The sequence below is a fragment of the Maylandia zebra genome, linkage group LG3, assembly GCF_041146795.1.
Source record: "Maylandia zebra isolate NMK-2024a linkage group LG3, Mzebra_GT3a, whole genome shotgun sequence".
Lineage (NCBI taxonomy): Eukaryota > Metazoa > Chordata > Actinopteri > Cichliformes > Cichlidae > Maylandia > Maylandia zebra.
This window is the reverse complement of record NC_135169.1, coordinates 25,155,975-25,175,370: the sequence shown is the minus strand read 5'-3', so window position 1 is coordinate 25,175,370 and position 19,396 is coordinate 25,155,975. Positions and strand designations below refer to the sequence as shown.

The following is a 19,396-nucleotide window of genomic DNA, read 5'->3' as shown; positions in this document are numbered from 1 at the left end:
CTTTCTTTTTTCTTTATTTCTACATTACAAAGTTCTCTTTACTTCATGTTGGAGCTTGTTACAGCTACATTTAGTATTTAAGCTTGGTTTTTACAGATGAGGAACATGCTTTTCATGCATATATATATATACTGTAGCATTGATTTATGTTTTGTACATTTGATGTGGGATCGGAGCATTATACAAAATATGTGCAATTTACACACATTGTTTATACATCATTCGAGGGGATGTACACTGCAAGGTCCTTATGGTTTTAATGTATTTTAAATAAAAAATACAGCAAATTATTTTTCATGTAGCTTTTTTGGGTTTTTGTTTTTTTGGTTATTGCATCAGAAGCATTATCTGTCAGGTAGGGCTGTGTGGCAGGCAGGATTAGGACCCAAAGGGTAAACTGAGCCAGCTTTATTTATCAGTTCTTCTTCTGGATACTTTAAATATTTCAGGCAGATGTTTTCTTATCAGAGTCTCTCTGAACATTACACAAACCACATCACAGTACCAAACGTGTTGCCTTTTTGAAGAACTCTGACCTTAAAAACTGACTGTATAAAAGAAGAAAAAGAGATTTCTGCCATGGTCTGGGTGAGTGCTGGGCCTTCCTACAGGGCCGGCATTTCTACCCCTGGGCGGAGCCACCACATCATGCTGACAGGCTACACCTGAGCGTAATTGGAATTGCCGGCTTCTTAAGACCAGCGCTCAGACTCACACCTTGCCAGATCATCTGCAAACCTTTGTCAGTCAGGGTTTCCCCCTCCTCTTTGCTTTATTATTGTAGCTCTAGTAATAAATAATAATGTAAGGATTCTGGATCAGCACCATGATGCCCATAGTATATACAGTATTCTGAAGAAGGTCTAAAATGTCACTGTGTGTGTTTTATTTAGCTGGATTTTTAAAAAAAAATATTACTCATGATATAACATTGTGCAGACATGGCTGGTAAGGACATGAGGAGGAAACAGTAGAGCTGTGTGAGGCTACTAAAGGCAGGGCTATAACATTTTTCTGTCATCATTTAGATTAAGTGCAAGAGTTGTTAGGTGTGGATAATTAAATTATAGTTTATTGCAATAGCAAGTTGTGCCTTGTTCTCAGATGGAAAGCAAGTGGAGAGATATATATGAAATGATGGGATGGAAGGAAGAAGAGAAGCAAAGAGTGAATCACAGGCAGAGCCTAAATTATTTCTCACAGTTTTTTATTGCCTTATGGTTCCAAGCGCTGTCACCAATCTTTGCATTTTGTTATTATCTCATGATACTTGTTTAATCAGCTACCATCTCTCCTATGGACTTTTTAATGTCTACAGTCTCAGATCAACACAGCCCTGCCCTCCAGCACTATCCACAGCAACCCCTCAACAGCAACATTGTACTGTGGCTGTAGCTCAGGTGGCAGAGCAGGTCAGCCACTAATCAGAAGGTCGGTGGTTCGATCCCAGGCTGCCTCCTGGCTGCATGCCAAATATCCTTGGGCAAGATACTAACCCCGTGTTTGCCTACTGGTGGTGGTCAGAGGGCCCGGTGGCGCCAGTGTCCGGCAGCCTCGCCTCTGTCAGTGCGCCTCAGGGTGGCTGTGGCTACAATGTAGCTTGCTATCGCCTGTGGGTGAATGACTGAATGTAGTGTAAAGCGCTTTGGGGTCCTTAAGGACTAGAAAAGCGCTATACAAATGCAGGCCATTTACCATGTACCCATCAGGTAAAACATCGGCGATGTTTGCTTTGCCTTGTTGCCCATATTAGATTCTTGATGAATGTGTGTTGTTGTTATTCAGCCTGGTTCAATGTGCCCCTTTTTAACTTTGAGCACCCGCCCCTTTAAACCTCTCTGCACGGCCCTGGCCCCACAGACCCTTCTAGTGCACCTTCTAGTTTTGTTTCATAGAAATGCCAAGTCAGCCATGAGTTTCAAAGTAAATCAGAAATTGTGAATTTCTGAGTTAAAACTGTTTGTCTCCAAGCGGAGTATTGAAACATAGTGTGCCTCTAAGTTAACGTTATATTTAAATTCATGTCCCAGAGTGGAGTTTCTAGCGTGTGAAGCTTGTTTAGGTTGCCGCTAGTCCTCGGTTTCTTGTGAGTGTTTTTGAGTTATTCCTTGTTTATGTTGAGCAATTCTGAGTTATGGTAAGCACTTTGAGCACCTCTCACTGTCATTTGCTGTTTACATTAATTGCATCACTGTAAATAAAGCTTTGTCACCCTCAGTCCCTGCGCCTCAGTGTTGTCTGCCTTGGAGTCCGTTTTCCTACTGGCCTCGGGCCGTGACAATTTCTATGAAAGCTCCTTTTCAGAAATTCATGTTTTAGTTTCACTATCTCAAGGACTCCTTGAGATGTTACACTTTGTTTCATTATTACCTAAATACTTTTTATTACAGGAGGTTTCAAAATAAAAGCAGCAGTCAGCCTTTAATTTGGGGAACAAAGCATTTAAAACTGCAGAAAATGCATCGAGGAAATCTATTTCGACACACTGTTATCCACAAAAATAAAACTTCCTCCTTGGGGGTCAGCTTATATTTGAGGGGAACAACCTTACTTCTCAGAAACAAATGAGATAAAAGCAGAACAGTCTGGCACACAGTCTCTAAACCAGACTATATGACTATCATGTATAAAAGGAAACTTTATTTTTCCTTATTTATTATAGCCATTTTAATCATATCATAAATGTGAGGTTTGAATAATTCAAGTAAATACACCACTTTTTTTTTGTTTTTTTTTTGTTTTTTTTGTTTTGCTGTGAGCAGGTTTCAAACCTGGCCTTCCTGGTCTCAAGGTGGCTACTCATCTCACTGAGCCAAACTCATTCTCACTCATCTCTATCCACACCCATTCCTGTTACAATGCAACTGTAACTTTAAAACTCTCAGTGTGAAAGAGGAATAAGAGGTTTCTTTGAAATCTGCTTTTCAGAAATTCAGACATTAACCCTTGTGTAGTCCTCAGGTCTGCTGAACCTGTTTAAAATGTTAATTAGAAGAAAAATTGTACAATTCATCACTATTTAAACCTCAAATTTCTTTGAAAAATTAAATCAATACATTTTCAATGACTCCTGCTGCTACTTTTCTCACGCAATATTGTTTCACTTCAAATGCCTTCATCTCTTTGCTCCCACATTCCTGCACATTTCACCCTTCGTCTTACAGAAACTGCTCTACACTTTGTCACACTCCCAGCTGCAAACTGAGGGTGGGGTGCAACAATCAGTAGCTTTCTTTGTGTGGCTCCTTATCAGTCAAGATAGCAAAACAAAAAAAAAAAAATCTGCCAGAGAACCTCTGATTTCAGAAGAAAGATGATCTGAAAAATGATAGGATGTTTTTAAAACTATTTTGCCTTCATTGGATACTGTAGTACAGACAGGATGGTAAGGAGAGAGTGAAGAAGAATGACACACAGCAACTGTTCTGGGGCAGACTCAAGTAAAGACTCTAACCTTCAGCATGAGATGTTCCCTGATTTAAATTCTGTTCTAGAACCAGTAGCAACACAAAGAGCTGCAATGTATGTGTCCAATATGGACAGAAAAACACAGAGTGCATATATATACTATATAGTATAAATATACATAATTTTATGGAAAGAGATCTCGGATGTTGTTCCTACAATATATATTAACCATATACATTGTCTGTGGTGATTGGAAGTCAGATAAAGCAAATGAAGTATTTTTACATAAAAGCTTATGGTTGAATTGATTTAAAGACTCCAAAATGCAGTGGATCCAACAGACACATCAATTTTAGACAAGTGTTTAATACATAAGTTTCAAAAGATCACATCTAACAGAGAATTTGCTAACTTCATTAAAATATTTACTGTATTCACAGTTAGAACTACTGAGGTTTCATTTTTAAATTTCTATCCATAGTTTCTTCACGTTTTAAATGCTGCTCATAAACACTGAATGCTTAAGGATCATCTCGATCCTTCAGATCCCACAGTCAAAGTTTAAGTGGATCCTGAAGTCTGCAGCTTAAGCCCATAATTAATATACTACAACCTTGAGCTGCATTATATACATTTTCACTAGGCATGAAGGTCATCATATCAGGAGCCCATAAATTTTACTTTGCTAACTGTACTCCAGTCCCCTCCCTCTCTCTCTTTCTCTTTCTTTTGTATAGTTTGATGTTTATTAAAAAATAATTTTTTAAGTAACAACTTTTAGCTGAAGTTTCATTAAATGATACCTTATCAATATGTTATGGTTATCATGAAATTATACTTTCATTCATAAAATAACATTATTGCATTTTATTAAATAAATTTTGTATTGTAAAAAGAGGTCAAATGAAATGGAAAATGGAAATGATGCATGTGAAACCATGTATCATTTTGAGTTGGCTATTGAGAAATGTGTTGCGCAAGTCAAGATTGATGGTCTATTGGATGCAAAAATTAAACAACCTCACTGGGATCAGTTTATATTTGAAGACAACAGTCTTGTACCTTACTGACTGTCTTGTTTGTACTATTCTATGGACCTATGAGGACACCAATGTAGCTGGTTTTCAGGAGACGGAGGAAGTAAGTAAGAATTTCTTTTGTTTTTATTTTTTTATTTGGAATTTGAGTGGTGATAAATTTGTAGAAATTACAAAATAGAGCAATGTTCATGTTTGTTTTTGCAATTACAAAAGACTTCTAACACACATAGCATGCCTTAACTCTATCATTAAGCACTTTGTAAAGCTTAACGTAAGCTGACAAAGAAAAAAAATCAAGAGAGTTTTCAAGAGAGAAGAGATGGTAAGAACTTTGTAATAGTAATTTAAGTGATGCAAGTTTACAAAATTCATAAATTGCACACCTTTCATGTTTACTTCTACAATGGCTGTTTAACTTGTTTAAAAAGGGGGTTTACAACATTTTATAACCGATATTTATAAAATACTTTATAACAAATAAAATTTTTATAGTAAATTTTTAAAACAATATCAATGCAATAGAAGCAATACTTCTGCTTGTAATGGATTTTTAGCATAATTTTAGCACAATTTCATCATTTAGTACTTCATCTGGGCCTTTCATTACTGCATCTGTCCCTTCCACCTCATCTGGGCATTTCACATTTACATCTGCTCCTCTTACTACAACATCTCCCCACCTTCTACCACATCTGGCCCCTTAACTACCACTCCGGGCCTTTTCACAACCACAGATTACAGAATACATGCCCCAAAATGTATTTGTAATGTATTCCGTTACGTTACTCAATGAGAGTAATGTATTCTGAATACTTTGGATTATTTAATATGTTCTCATGCTTTTTACAACTACATAAATGTAATATTGCTGTGTGATTTATTACTATTACTGAAGGTTACTCGCCATACCAATACCACTAGATCTTTAAATCTTAATATAAATGTAACAGTAGGTTAACATTAGGTAAGGCTGCACTTTTTGCAGCGACCTCGTATAGAAAACTATTCCACATGTATATAACACAGGTCCGCGGCTCCGAACAGTAGTAAAGGGACCTCTGGCTAATACGTCGGGCTCCGTGTCGGGCTCCGTGTCGGGCTCGTAGCCAAAAACTAGCTTTACTTTGTTGTCTGGGTCAACTTTGCTAGCGAGAGACAGAGAGAGGCGTTGAAAGGCTGCTGCAACGGAACTTATTGTTTCAGAGGAAAACACGAACACGGCGTACAGTCTTAATAATTGCTTACAACTGGACTACACTGCCCATGAGGCTACATTCCTTAGGGCTATGCCTGTAACACTCTGCCTATTGCCTTCATATTAAATAATATTTTGAATAATAATTTTAAAGAATATTTCTTCTCATAATTATGTGGGCTGCAAGTAGAGGTGACATGGGCCACGAGATTGAGTGACAGGCATTAGAGCCTCTTAATGCGTGTTTTGTTTGGTTTTGCACCAGTATGGAATTACAAAAAATAGAGAGGGCATAGCCCACATATGAAACAGGAAAAGACTGCCATGGAATCCCTTTATTTCAACAAAGTAACTGTATTCTAAATACCATCTTTTTGAACAGTAACTGTAACGGAATATAGTTACTCGTATTTTGCATTTTAAATACGTTATGCCAGTACATGTATTCCATTACTCCCCAACACTGCATCTGGCCCACCTTCAACCACATCTGACCATTTCAAAGCTACATTATTTCCTTTTACTAGAACATCTGGTCCATCTTCTACCACTTTTGCCACTTCCAGCTCTGTCACTGGCCACCCTAGTACCACATCCAAACCTACAGCAAAAAACACATTAACAACTAATTTATTTTAAAACAATATCAAATAAAGGCTGCAGTTTAACTGGATGTGAGTAATGCTGCCTGTAAAACTGCAGTTGGGTTCTGAGAAATTGTAGTGCACAAATCCACTTTGACACACTGGCTACAAAACTTCCTGTTTAGGTTAAGTTTATATTCCTGGAAGACCATCTTGTTCCTCACTGACTATTACTCCTTCTGTATGGACACTAGTTCATCCAGTTTTCAAGAGAGAAGAGATGGTAAGAACTTTGTTATAGTAATTTAAGTGATGCAAGTTTACAAGTTTCACAGCTTTCCATTTCAGTTTTACATTTACAATGGCTGTTTAACTTGTTTAAAAAAGGGTTTTACAACATTTTATAACTGATATTTATAAAATATGTTATAATAAATGAAACTTTATAGTAAATTCTAAAATAAATATGAATACAATAGAAGCAACACTTCTGCTTGTAATAGATTTTTTTTAGCATAAGAAAGAGATTGCTTTTATTTGGTTAAATAAAAGAATAGAAGAGGTTTTCAATTGGTTTATTTGGAGAGAAATAATTTTTATGATCTAGACTTAAATGACTCATGCAGTTGTTGTGGTGTAAATTTCAGGGATAAAGCATGTTATGACAAGTCCCCCAGTCTCAGTGGAAAGGCAACAATCTTTGAGTCGATCTTTTTCACTGTCTGTGAATATGGATCAGTTTGAAACCCAGCACTGAATCTTTTGTGTTAAACCTAATTGTCCTAAAATTCATACCAGACTGCATGTATATGTGACATGTTTTCAAAGTGTAGGTTTTGCACACATGCAGAAATCTGTTCAAAGAAGTCCACTGGTTTTAGCGTTTTAATTTTCTTTTTTTCTTTTTCTACTCATGTGAATAGGTGCTACATGCACTCTGCATATACACAATTTTCAGGCAAAATCAAAACAGCCATCTCTTTACAGTCTGACTCTCATGTGTGAAATATGCAAATAAAGAGGACAGAAGGTCACTTAAATTACTAGAAATGTATTTATGTGTGATGACTCTGTAGTGATGACAGTCAAGGGTAGAATTTTTAAATAATTATATTCAAACAAAAAAGAATGGCCTTACTGAATGATTATGTTGTTTTTGACCGTTTTCTTTGGATAAATAAAGATAATTCTACCATAAATTGATGCAGAAAAGGGGCAACTGGTGCATAAATATGATTTTCTGGTGGACAACTTCCAGACTTCCTGCTTCATGTCCCCAGCTCAGTTTTCTGCTTCTTACACTCTACTATCAGCTCTGCACAATTTACAGTTCCCCAGAATTGTATCTTGTACTGGGCTTTGCTGCAGACTCTTTTTTACTTATGAGAGGCTGTCACTTTGTTCGTAAATCACAGGCTCATCACACTGTATTGATTTTTTGATTTTGATTTTTTATTGATTAGCATTCAAATATCTCAGTGAAAACAGAACAAAGATCTACCACAAAGCAAGAAAGCATGAGACAAGGCTAATCAAAAGGTATTGGCTGAAGCTGAAGCATTTGCTTATTACGCCAACCCTTTTCACAAAATATCTTTTTGCACGCAGCTCCTGTACTCAGGGCTTGAAGCAAATAATAAAACAAAGCAAAAACCAAACAAACAAACAAGAAAAAAAAAACTTTCCACCTTAGATAAGTAACTACATCAAAGCAAAAGAATCAAGAGGGGTTTTTTTTTGTTTTTTTTCTTTTGCTCTTTTCATTCTTGATTTATGTATTTTTCTAATACTCTATTTTTGAACATGTTTTTAAACAAGGAAAATGAACTACACCTTTTTAAATCACTGTCATAACTATTCCACAGGTTAACTCCTCTAACAGAAACACATCTCTGCTTTATATTTGTCCTTATCTTGTTTTTTTAAAGAAATCTGTTCCCCTTAAGTCATATTGACTCTCTCTGACTTTGAACAGCTTCTGAGTACTGGGGCAAAGCAAGTTATTTTGTGCTTTATACATTATCTGTGCCATTTTATATTCAACTAAATCATAAAATTTCAGGGTAGTCAGATTAATAAACAAAATGTTAGTTGGTTCTATATAGTTTGATTGGTTTATAATTCTTATAGCTCTTTTTTGTAACTTGAAAATAGGAAGAGTGTTTGTTTTATATGCATTACCCCATATCTCCAGACAGTAAGTCATATATGGAAGCAACAGAGTACAATAAAGTGTGTATAATGATTTTTTGTTCAGGACATGCATTGTTTTATAGAGAATAGCAATGGTTTTTGACATTTTTGTTTTCACATGGTTTATATGAGACTTCCAACTCAGCTTATCATCAATTATCACTCCAAGAAATTTATTTTCGTACACTCTTTCAATTTCAATTCCATTAACCCTTATTTTAGATACATTTTTCATTTGTCTAGTGCCAAAAATAATCAATTTTGTTTTCTTTATATTTAATGATAACTTATTTACATCAAACCAGTTTTTTAATATATTTAACTCCTTTTCCGCTGTAGTCAGAAGCTGTTCTAGGTTTTTACCTGAGCAGTACAGAGTGGTATCATCAGCAAACAATACACATTTTAACAGTTTGGAAATGCTACATATGTCATTTATATATAATATAAATAATTTAGGGCCCAGCACAGAGCCCTGAGGAACACCACAAGTTACCTTCAACTGCTTAGATTTTACATTATTGAATTCGACATATTGATATCTTTCATCCAGGTAACTTTTCATCCACTTGTATGCTAACCCTCTTATGCCATATCTCTCTAGTTTATTCATTAATATAGAATGATCAATTGTATCAAACGCCTTTTTTAAGTCTATAAAAACACCAAAAGTACATTCCTTATTATCTATTGCATTAGATATCCCTTCAACAAGTTCCATCACTGCCATCGAAGTGGACCTTTTCACTCTAAAGCCATATTGGTTATCACTTAGGAGATTATGCTTCTCAATATATTTATCAAGTCTATTAACAAATAACTTTTCTAAAATTTTTGAGAACTGTGGGAGTAGTGATATTGGCCTATAATTGGTAAACTGACATCTCTCTCCGTTTTTATGGATTGGAATAACTTTTGTTATTTTCATTTGTGAGGGAAACACACCAGTTTGAAAGGACAGATTACAAATGTATGCGAAAGGTTGCACTATATATTCTATAATACTTTTAACTAATATCATGTCAATACCAAAACAGTCAGTGGACTTTTTATTTTTAAATGTCTTCACAATGTTAATTATTTCTCTGAGTTACAGCACCAATGTGTTCAACAGGGATTACTTGTACAGACACTGATCTCATTATGTGTTAATATTAAATATGAACATCCACCATATCTATATGCATCTATCTATATCAGTCTATTAGTAAAACACTTTACAATTTGTTTTTTACTTTTTCTTTTTTCTCCTTTTACCTGGCATAGGGCCCATCAGTGAAGGTACAGCACCTCCTGCCCCTTGCTGCTGTCGTCCTCCTGTACATTGTTCCCACTGAACCTGAAGTGGTGGCATCAATAGCAGAATGCCTTGACTTTTTTCTTCACCAAACTCCACCAAACATCCCAGGAATTCTGGAGAAAGGGGAAATCCAGGACCAGAACAGACACAAACCAATTTGCCAGACTTTGAATGACAAAAGAACATTTATGACGCTCTACGACACCTTGAACAAGATTCCACTTTTTTCTGCTGCCAAGTACAGAGGAGATGGAGGAAAGAGACCTATGCCCGATTGGAAGATTGAACCACAGGTTGTTTTTTACAAAAAAGTCATCTAAATAATGCTATTTTTCTGCTATGTACTTGTAATAACATTTATTTATTACAGTGAATCTAAATATCCCGCCATGTGGACATCAAATCATCTGCTCACATTGCCACCTACAGCACTAAAGAATTTTTACATTCAGTTATCCGATTTATAATTACTATAATGTTTTCCATTACAAAGTCATGTTTTACTATGCAGGGCATTGTTCAGTATATTTCTATATAACTGCATAGAAATGACTCCAACTCACAACTTAAAGTGATCTGTTGTGTTTAACCCTATTATTCTCCTCAGATATTACTAACCCTAATATTACTTACCCTTGGCCTCCAGTATTATGCATTGAATACATAAATAGTACCTCGATAAAGAAAGTCTAGCACCACCATCAGTCCAAACTTTTCATTTAGAATAAATATATCTTGAAAGGTTTGCATTCAAATTTTTTCACATTTCAATTACTGAGTAGTACCAAAGCCTCAATGACAGTAAAGCATTTTCCAGAGGATATTTCTTTTTTAGATACGGATTGCTAAGTACATAGAGCACCAAGAGTAATGATTTAGATCGAAGACTGTCATGGAAGCTTTTATAAGTATTTTGCATGAACTGTCAATGTCCTTGTGGGAACTTTCTGCCCACCACCGCACAAGAAATATCAGTTCTAATTCGACACACACACACACACACACACACACACACACACACACACACACACACACACACACACACACACACACACACACACACCGTGTTTTCATAATATCTTTGTGGGGGCATCTAATTGACTTTCTCCAATGCTAACTATCAAAACTGAATACCTAATCCTAACCCTTGCCCTAAACCTAAACCTTTTTGAGATGGAAAAATGCCTTGAAACTTGTGGGGCTGTTGGTCCCCACAAGCATAGTAAATTTCCAATTTTTAGTCCCCACAAAGATATGTTAACTCAGTCACACACGCATACACACACAATACTTGGATTTGAGCAATTCACAAGCCACACTGCGAGAAGTATCAAAGTTCTCATGGGAATGTACTCCCCACCCATCTTTCATGTATCAACTTCAAAGGACAAACTCTGCAACTGCAGGTGTAACGGTGTGTTCACACCGAACGCGCTAGAGGCAGGCGGAGCGTCAGGTTTACATGTAAAGTCAATGGAAAGGTGCGCTGACCCGCGATTGCGGCTCCCGCGAAAATTCGGAAGCAGATTTGCGTCGCGAAAACGCCAAAACGCCAGAAACGCGCGTGAGTGTTGGGCGTTTCAGGCGTTTGACTCGCGAAAAAATCCACACGCGTGAGTTTATGTGTTGCATTTTGTGCATACACGCGTTTCGCGTCCCCCGCTCGAGTTGGAAAAATCTGAACTCCAGCGTAAAATCGCGCCGCGACAACCAATCAGGAGCCTGGTGACGTGGCTGTTACCTAGTTCAAAGGGGCAGATCCAGCCAAAGCCCTTTATTCTTCAATAGAGGGAAGGAAGGCTAATCAATGCCTTAGCAAACAACCCGGAGCCGTACGACACCAGCTGCTTTCTGGACCGAGACAGGAATATAAAGGACCGAGCTTGGAGGAAGATATGTAAAGAGATCGGGCAACCTGGTAAGTTCATTCATTTCTCTTAAGTTTTCTCTAAAGTTTTCACTGACCCGGGGAAGCCGCACAAAAGCTAGCAAGCCACCGCTATTTTCCCACTGACGTACAAATACCGTTCTGCTTTTAGGCATGTTGTCATTTAAGAATATATTTTATTGTTTATTAATAAACAGCACACAGTGGTCCCGCTGTTCATCCGTCACTGCCTCTTTTTTTTGATTTCCTTTTTTCTGCACCGCAGAATGCACAGCATTGCATTCTGCAGCCTGATTGACAAATCTCCTCCGTGTTGTGTCTCCTGCGCTTGTCAAATTTATCATGTTTGGGTTTGATAACCATCACGTCCAATAGAAAAAACAGCACAAAAACACCCATAACTATGAGCCTCATTCGGAAATAGACACCTGCACCGCGAGGGAAAATGGCGCACGAAAGTGGCGGGCAGATGAAGACAAACCGCGGCATAATAATACTTTTACGTTTTGCAATCTACAAAGGTTTGCACTTTGAGAATCAATTGTGAGAACTGTGACCAATGTTCGTGTGTGTGTGTGTGTGTGTGTGTGGAAAAAAGTGTATAAAGTGCGTGGCCAGGGGCTAGTTATTCTGAGAACCCCTGATTATATCCTGTTTTGTTTTTTTCAATGTTGAAATTAAAATCTAGTAGCAGCCTTCTCATTTCTTTGTGTTTTGTGCTGTTTTACAGGCCCACAGGGGAGGACGGCTCCGAGGCAGATGAGGGACAGGTCCCAGGACGGTCCATCGGCGCTGGAGCTGGCCATCCTGGTGTCCCTGAAGAGTCCACACCAGTCTCCAATTGTGCATTTCCTCCTCAGCCTTGTTCCTGCTCTGGAGAGCAGCTGGTCGTTTTTATTCCTGTCTCTCTGTAAATACTTATATTTTATATATTTATGTTTAATGTTTTTCTGTTTGAGAATTCTAATATTATTTCAAATAAATTTTTATAATGACTAATGTCTCAGTTCTACTACACAGCAAATGTTGGCACACGACTTGACACATATAGAATTTATTTCATATTATACTAATGACAAAATATACTAATACAGTGGGATGCAAAAGTTTGGGCAACCTTGTTAATAGACATCATTTTCCTGTATAAATCGTTGGTTGTTACAATAAAAAATGTCAGTTTAATATATCATACAGGAGACACACACAGTGATATTTGAGAAGTGAAAAGAAGTTTACTGGATTTACAAAAAGTGTTAAACAAAATCAGGCAGGTGCATAAATTTGGACACCACAAAAAAGAAATGAAATAAATATTTAGTGTATATCAATGTGTGTGTCTCCTATATGATATATGTGCTGCACAGCACAGAGGGAAGTTCCAGCGCTCCTGGAATCCCTCTGTGATGGACCGCCAGTCTCCAGGTGAAGGCACAGCCATGAAGTCGTCCACTAGACAGTAGGGCTGCCACAAACGATTATTTTGATAGTCACTAGTCACCGATTATTTTTGCGATTAGTCGACTAATCAGATCATCATCCATTGGACGTAAAACTACAGCTTATTGCACCAGCAGCATCTGCTCTTATATAACTATCATTAGCTTACAGCTTTAAGTGTTTCAGGTCTGTGCTAACTAAAAATAAAGACAAGATGATAGTTTATTAAATTTTAATGAAATTTGCAGATTGTTTCGGTGAAGTTTAATAAACTCCTTGCTATCTAAAATATAACAGGACACCGGAGTAAATTCTGGAGCATCTCACACTTCTGATAATCAGCTGTCTGCTTGACGTTTATTCAGCTGTGTAAAAACTATAACTTTAATCTCAGACAAACTGATTTACTCAGGAAATAAAATACTAAAAAAAAGCCAAACAACAACATTTTAAGTTATCTAAGTGACTCATATATCATGTTTAACCTGAGTAGCGAAAGACGGCGGTGAGTTTGAAAACGATTTGCCCGTGTCCGGTGTTCTCACTGCGCTAGTGACCTAGCCCCCGGCTAGCTATCGAGCTAGTGGGTAACAGACATCTCCGAAAACGTCGGAGCGCTTTTGAAAATATGTGGTGTCCTGATAAACTGAGCAGATATTTGAGGTTTACACAGCTACATTCTCGCCTGAAAATATGTTAAACGTTTATTTTGTGACCCAGAAAGAATAATAAGAGTAACATTAAAACTAACTAGCTGCCGCCATTGTTGGAAACTGCGCTGGGCCGCGCTATGAATTCTGGGACACAGCTGCTGCTTCTTCTTCTTCTTCTTCGGGGTTTAACGGCAGCTGACACATTTCCAGTTCACGCGCGTTAAAATATGATATTTTGGGGCGCGAGGGATTTTTCTTGGACACGCGTAGAGGTTGCGAATGTGCAGGCGTCAAGTTAGGAGCGTTTTGGCATTTTGTCACGCGCCCATCGCGTTCGGTGTGAACACACGGTAAGGATTATAGGTAACACACATAGACAGACGTGCTTTACATAACTAAAAAAAAACTTGGAGTCAAATTGACCCAAGAGAACCACCAATGTATGCAAAATGTGTACAACTAATTGAAAAAAATATCATAATGAAAAATTTATGCTTTATCATTTGTCCTCATCAAAATAGGAAAAGACATGTGAACTAAAAAAAACAGTTAAGTATTATTATTTGAATGATTAACATTAAATGGGGTCTAATTGACCCCAAGGATGATATAATTAAGTGACAGGGATTTGCAGAATATATTTATTCTACTTTGGAGCAACAATGCATACATCACTAATCTACCCTTTTGATTTTGACAGCTTGAACAATCAGGACACAATGGCAATATGAAAAGCCAAAAAAAGCCTAAAAGGGAAAACAAGGAGAAAAACAAGAACGAGAACATCAACTGCAACAACCAGGCTCGTGACCAAGACTACAGAAACAACCAAAGTTTTGACAGAGGACATTTATTTCCAAGCTCTTATGGATCTGATCAGATTGAAAAAATGTCGACTTTTACTCTGACTAACATTGTTCCACAACAACACAAATTCAACACAGGAAGATGGAACAGAATGGAAAACTGTGTCAAATGTGTTCTGAATAAATTCTGCATTAATAACAATGAGAAAATAGAAGGCTTTATAATAATAGGAGCACTGCCCAGCAACAGTAGTCTCAACAACAGGATCAATATTCCTTCAGTGCTCTGGTCAGCTTTCTGCTGCTTCAGTAAAAGTCAGAACAGCTGGCTGGCAAGTGCACACTGGGGGGAGAATGTGGCAGAAGGCCCTGAATACCTGCAGACACAGAAATTAACAGAACTCCACAGAACCCTGGGAACTGAAGCTTTTCCTGGAACACAATGTCCTCTTGACACAACTGTCACTCACTTGTATTCAGATCTTAACCCTACCTGCAACTGCCCACCAACCATGTTGAGTACATCTGCCCCTCCTACTTCCACAGGTACCCCTTCAGTTTCTTTTTCTACTACAACATCTAATTCACCACGCCCTAGCAGTACCACATCCTTTTATTCTACTGCAACATTTGTTCCTATCACCACTGATAAGTGTACATCTAGCTCTATTCCTATGGTATCTGTCTCTTCTTCTGGAACCACCTCTGACCCCCCAAGCACCATGCCTGTCACCAATTCTGGTGCTCCCAGCACTACTCACTATACCACTGGCACCAACACTGGCCCCCCAAGCACCAGGTCCTCCAACCCCTCTGGCCTTCCCAGCACTACTCATCCTACCACTGACACCACCTCTGGCCCTCCAAGCACCATGCTCTCTACCACTTCTGGTACACCCAGCACAACTCACTATACCACTGGCACCAACACTCGCCCTATCAACACTAGGCCCTCCACCACCTCAACCGCTAACAGCGCTACTAACTCTACCACTGACACCCCCTCTGGCGCTCCGAGCACTACTCACTCTGCCACTGGAACCACCTCTGGCGCTCCCAGCACCATACTCTCCACCACTTCTGTTTCTCCCAGCAAAACTCACTATAACACTGGCACCACCTCTGGCCCTCTGAGCACCACACATTCCAACATTGGCACTACCTCAGAGTCTGCTAGCACCACACGCTTTACCACCTTTGGCCCTCCCAGCACCACACCTTCCAACACTGGCACTACCTCAGAGGCTCCCAGCACCACACCCTCTATCACCTCTGGCCCTTCCAGCACTACATTTCCTCTTTCTACCACATCTAGTCTCTTCACTGCCACATCTCGTCCTCCTACAACAACATCTGGACCAACTTCTACCACATCTGGCCACTTCACTACCACATCGGACCTTATGACATCTACATCGCTTCCTGTTACTACAACATCTGTCCCATCTTCAACCACATCGCTTCCTCTTGCTACAACATCTGACTCACTATACACATCTGGCCGCTTCACTACCACATCGGACCCTCTCACTACTACATCCCTTCCTATTACTACAACACCTAGCCCAACTTCTACCACACCTGGCCCCTTCACGACCACATCGGGCCCTGTCACTACCACATCCCTTCCTATTACTACAACACCAACTTCTACCACACCTGGCCCCTTCACTACAACATTGGACCCTGTCACAACTACATCTCTTTCTCATACTGAAACATCTGGAAGCTTCACTACCACATCTCTTCCTCCTACTACAAGATCTAGACCAACTTCTACCACATCTGAACCCTTCACTACAACATCGGACCCTGTCACTACCACATCCCTTCCTATTACTACAACATTTGGCATAACTTCTACCACATCTGGACCCTTAACTACCACATCAGTTCCACTGACTACATCATCTGACTCACTATCCACATCTAGCCCTTTCAGAACGCGCTTTACCAACTCTAGCCCTCCAAGCACCACACCTCCCAACACTGGCACTACCTCAGAGGCTCCCAGCACCACGCACTCCAACACCACTATCCCTCCCAGCACTACTCACCCTACCAGTGGCACCACCTCTGACTCTGTCAAAACTACTCACTCTACCACTGGAACCACTTCTGGCGCTCCTAGCACCATGCTCTCCACCACTTCTGGTGCTCCCAGCACTACTCACTATAACACTGGCACCACCTCTGGCCCTCTCAGCACCACACATTACAACACTGGCACTACCTCAGAGGCTCCCAGCAAAAAATGCTCTACCACCTCTGGCCCTTCCAGCACCACACCTCCCAACACTGGCTCTACCTCAGAGGCTCCGGGCACCACGCCCTCCACCACCTCTGGCCCTCCTAGCACCTTGCCCTCTACCACTTCTGGTGCACCCAGCACTACGTACTATACCACCGGCACCAAGACTGTCCCTATCAGCACCACGACCTCCACCAGCTCTACCGCTCCCAGCGCTACTAACTCTACCACTGACACCTCGTCTGGCGCTCCCAGCACTACTCACTCGGCCACTGGACCCACCTCTGGCCCTCCCAGCACCATGCCCTCCACCAATTCTGGTGCTCCTAGCACAACTCAATATACCACTAGCACAATCTCTGGCCCTTCCAGCACCACACCTCCCAACACTGGCACTACCTCAGAGGCTCCCAGCACCACACCCTCTATCACCTCTGGCCCTTCGAGCACTACTACATTTCCTCTTTCTACCACATCTAGTCTCTTCACTGCCACATCTCGTCCTCCTACAACATCTGGACCAACTTCTACTACATCTGGCCACTTCACTACCACATCGGACCTTATGACATCAACATCGCTTCCTCTTACTACAACATCTGGACCACCTAGCACATCTGGCCATTTCACTACCACATTGGACCCTGTCAGAACTACATCACTTCCTCTTACTACAACATCCGGACCCTTCACAACAACATTTCTTCCTGTTACTACAACATCTTTCCCACCTACTACCACATCTGCCACTTCCCCCTCTTTCACGGTCCACCCTAGTACCACATCCATACCTACATCTGCAGACACACTAACTACTTTAAGACTAACAACCCCTTTCCTTACCACTACTCGTCCTACTACCAAAGCCCAGACTTCAAGAGTTTTAACAACACATCCCATTAGTGCTACAACAACAATTTCTACTACAACCACGGCTACCACAACAAAAAAGAAACAAGATGAGGACAAACACAAAAAGGAACGAACTAATATACCAAATGAAGTCAGTCCAGAGGGAAACTCAGTTCAGGACTTTAAAGCCGCTTTAAAAAAAATACTGAGTGGAACTCCATTTGCACTTGGTGGAGCTGGAAGTGTGCTGGCTGCAATCATGGCTGCAAGTGCTTCAGCAATAGGGGGAGGTCCAAGTGCATTAGGAGTAGGAGGTTCTCTAAGTGTATTTGGAGTTGGAGTAGGTGGTGCTGGAAGTGCACCAGCAGTAGACGGAGTTGTAGGCAGAACTGGAAGTGGATTACCAGTAGGAATAGCTGGATATCAGTTAGGCGTAAATGCAGATGGAAATGCATCTTATCCACAGAATGTTTCTTTCAGTGCCTCTGTTACTACTTATAATGCAACATTTCCTTTTAGCTTATCATCCAATGATAGTAACACACCAACTTCTACCACACCTGGCCCCTTCACTACAACATTGGACCCTGTCACAACTACATCTCTTTCTCATACTGAAACATCTGGAAGCTTCACTACCACATCTCTTCCTCCTATTACAAGATCTAGACCAACTTCTACCACATCTGAACCCTTCACTACAACATCGGACCCTGTCACTACCACATCCCTTCCTATTACTACAACATTTGGCATAACTTCTACCACATCTGGACCCTTAACTACCACATCAGTTCCACTGACTACATCATCTGACTCACTATCCACATCTAGCCCTTTCAGAACGCGCTTTACCAACTCTAGCCCTCCAAGCACCACACCTCCCAACACTGGCACTACCTCAGAGGCTCCCAGCACCACGCACTCCAACACCACTATCCCTCCCAGCACTACTCACCCTACCAGTGGCACCACCTCTGACTCTGTCAAAACTACTCACTCTACCACTGGAACCACTTCTGGCGCTCCTAGCACCATGCTCTCCACCACTTCTGGTGCTCCCAGCACTACTCACTATAACACTGGCACCACCTCTGGCCCTCTCAGCACCACACATTACAACACTGGCACTACCTCAGAGGCTCCCAGCAAAAAATGCTCTACCACCTCTGGCCCTTCCAGCACCACACCTCCCAACACTGGCTCTACCTCAGAGGCTAATTTTCAAGCTATAAATGCTTCTCATCCAACAACAAGTGTTTCTAACTTGAACACCACTTCAGCTTCCATCCTCATTTGGAGTTTGGATTCTCTTTCAGTTCCATCTCCAACCTCAAACCCCCAACCAAATTCTTTGTTTTCTTTTTCAAATTCCTCAAGCCCATGTCGCTCTCTTACACAGTTTATTGACCATTACCAGAATATCCTTGCCTATTACCAAATGTTTTACCAGTATCAGAATAGCAGCTAACTTTTTGCTGGAATGTTTATTAAACTGAAATCAAAAAACTATTACAATTAATCTTTTTAAATCAATTAATATGAAAGAAATATACAACAGAATCAAAGGCCAATAAACATTAGCCTTTAAAATAATTGAACATAATTATTATTTTTATATTCATTTACTTTCATTTCATTGTCATCTTCAAAAATCCAATAAAAGGATATTCAGAGAAATTGTGGCTTGTAACTTTTTGCTATATTGCTAAAATACATATTTTTCTTTTTTGCATATTTAGCCTTGATTTGCACCCGTTTTTATTTTTTTTACTTCTAAAAGAAAATG

General features: G+C 39.7%; 1 protein-coding gene across 1 annotated transcript; it reads left to right on the top strand.

Annotated features, from left to right (window-relative positions):
• The first annotated feature begins 6,466 nt into the window (after positions 1-6,466).
• Positions 6,467-19,109, top strand: LOC101479060 (uncharacterized). Its single transcript, XM_076882167.1, has 3 exons — positions 6,467-6,510; positions 9,687-10,013; positions 14,399-19,109. The coding sequence occupies exons 1-3, from the start codon at positions 6,508-6,510 to the stop codon at positions 19,076-19,078; spliced, it is 5,010 nt and encodes a 1,669-aa protein (XP_076738282.1). The 5' UTR covers positions 6,467-6,507; the 3' UTR covers positions 19,079-19,109.
• The last annotated feature ends 287 nt before the right edge of the window (positions 19,110-19,396 follow it).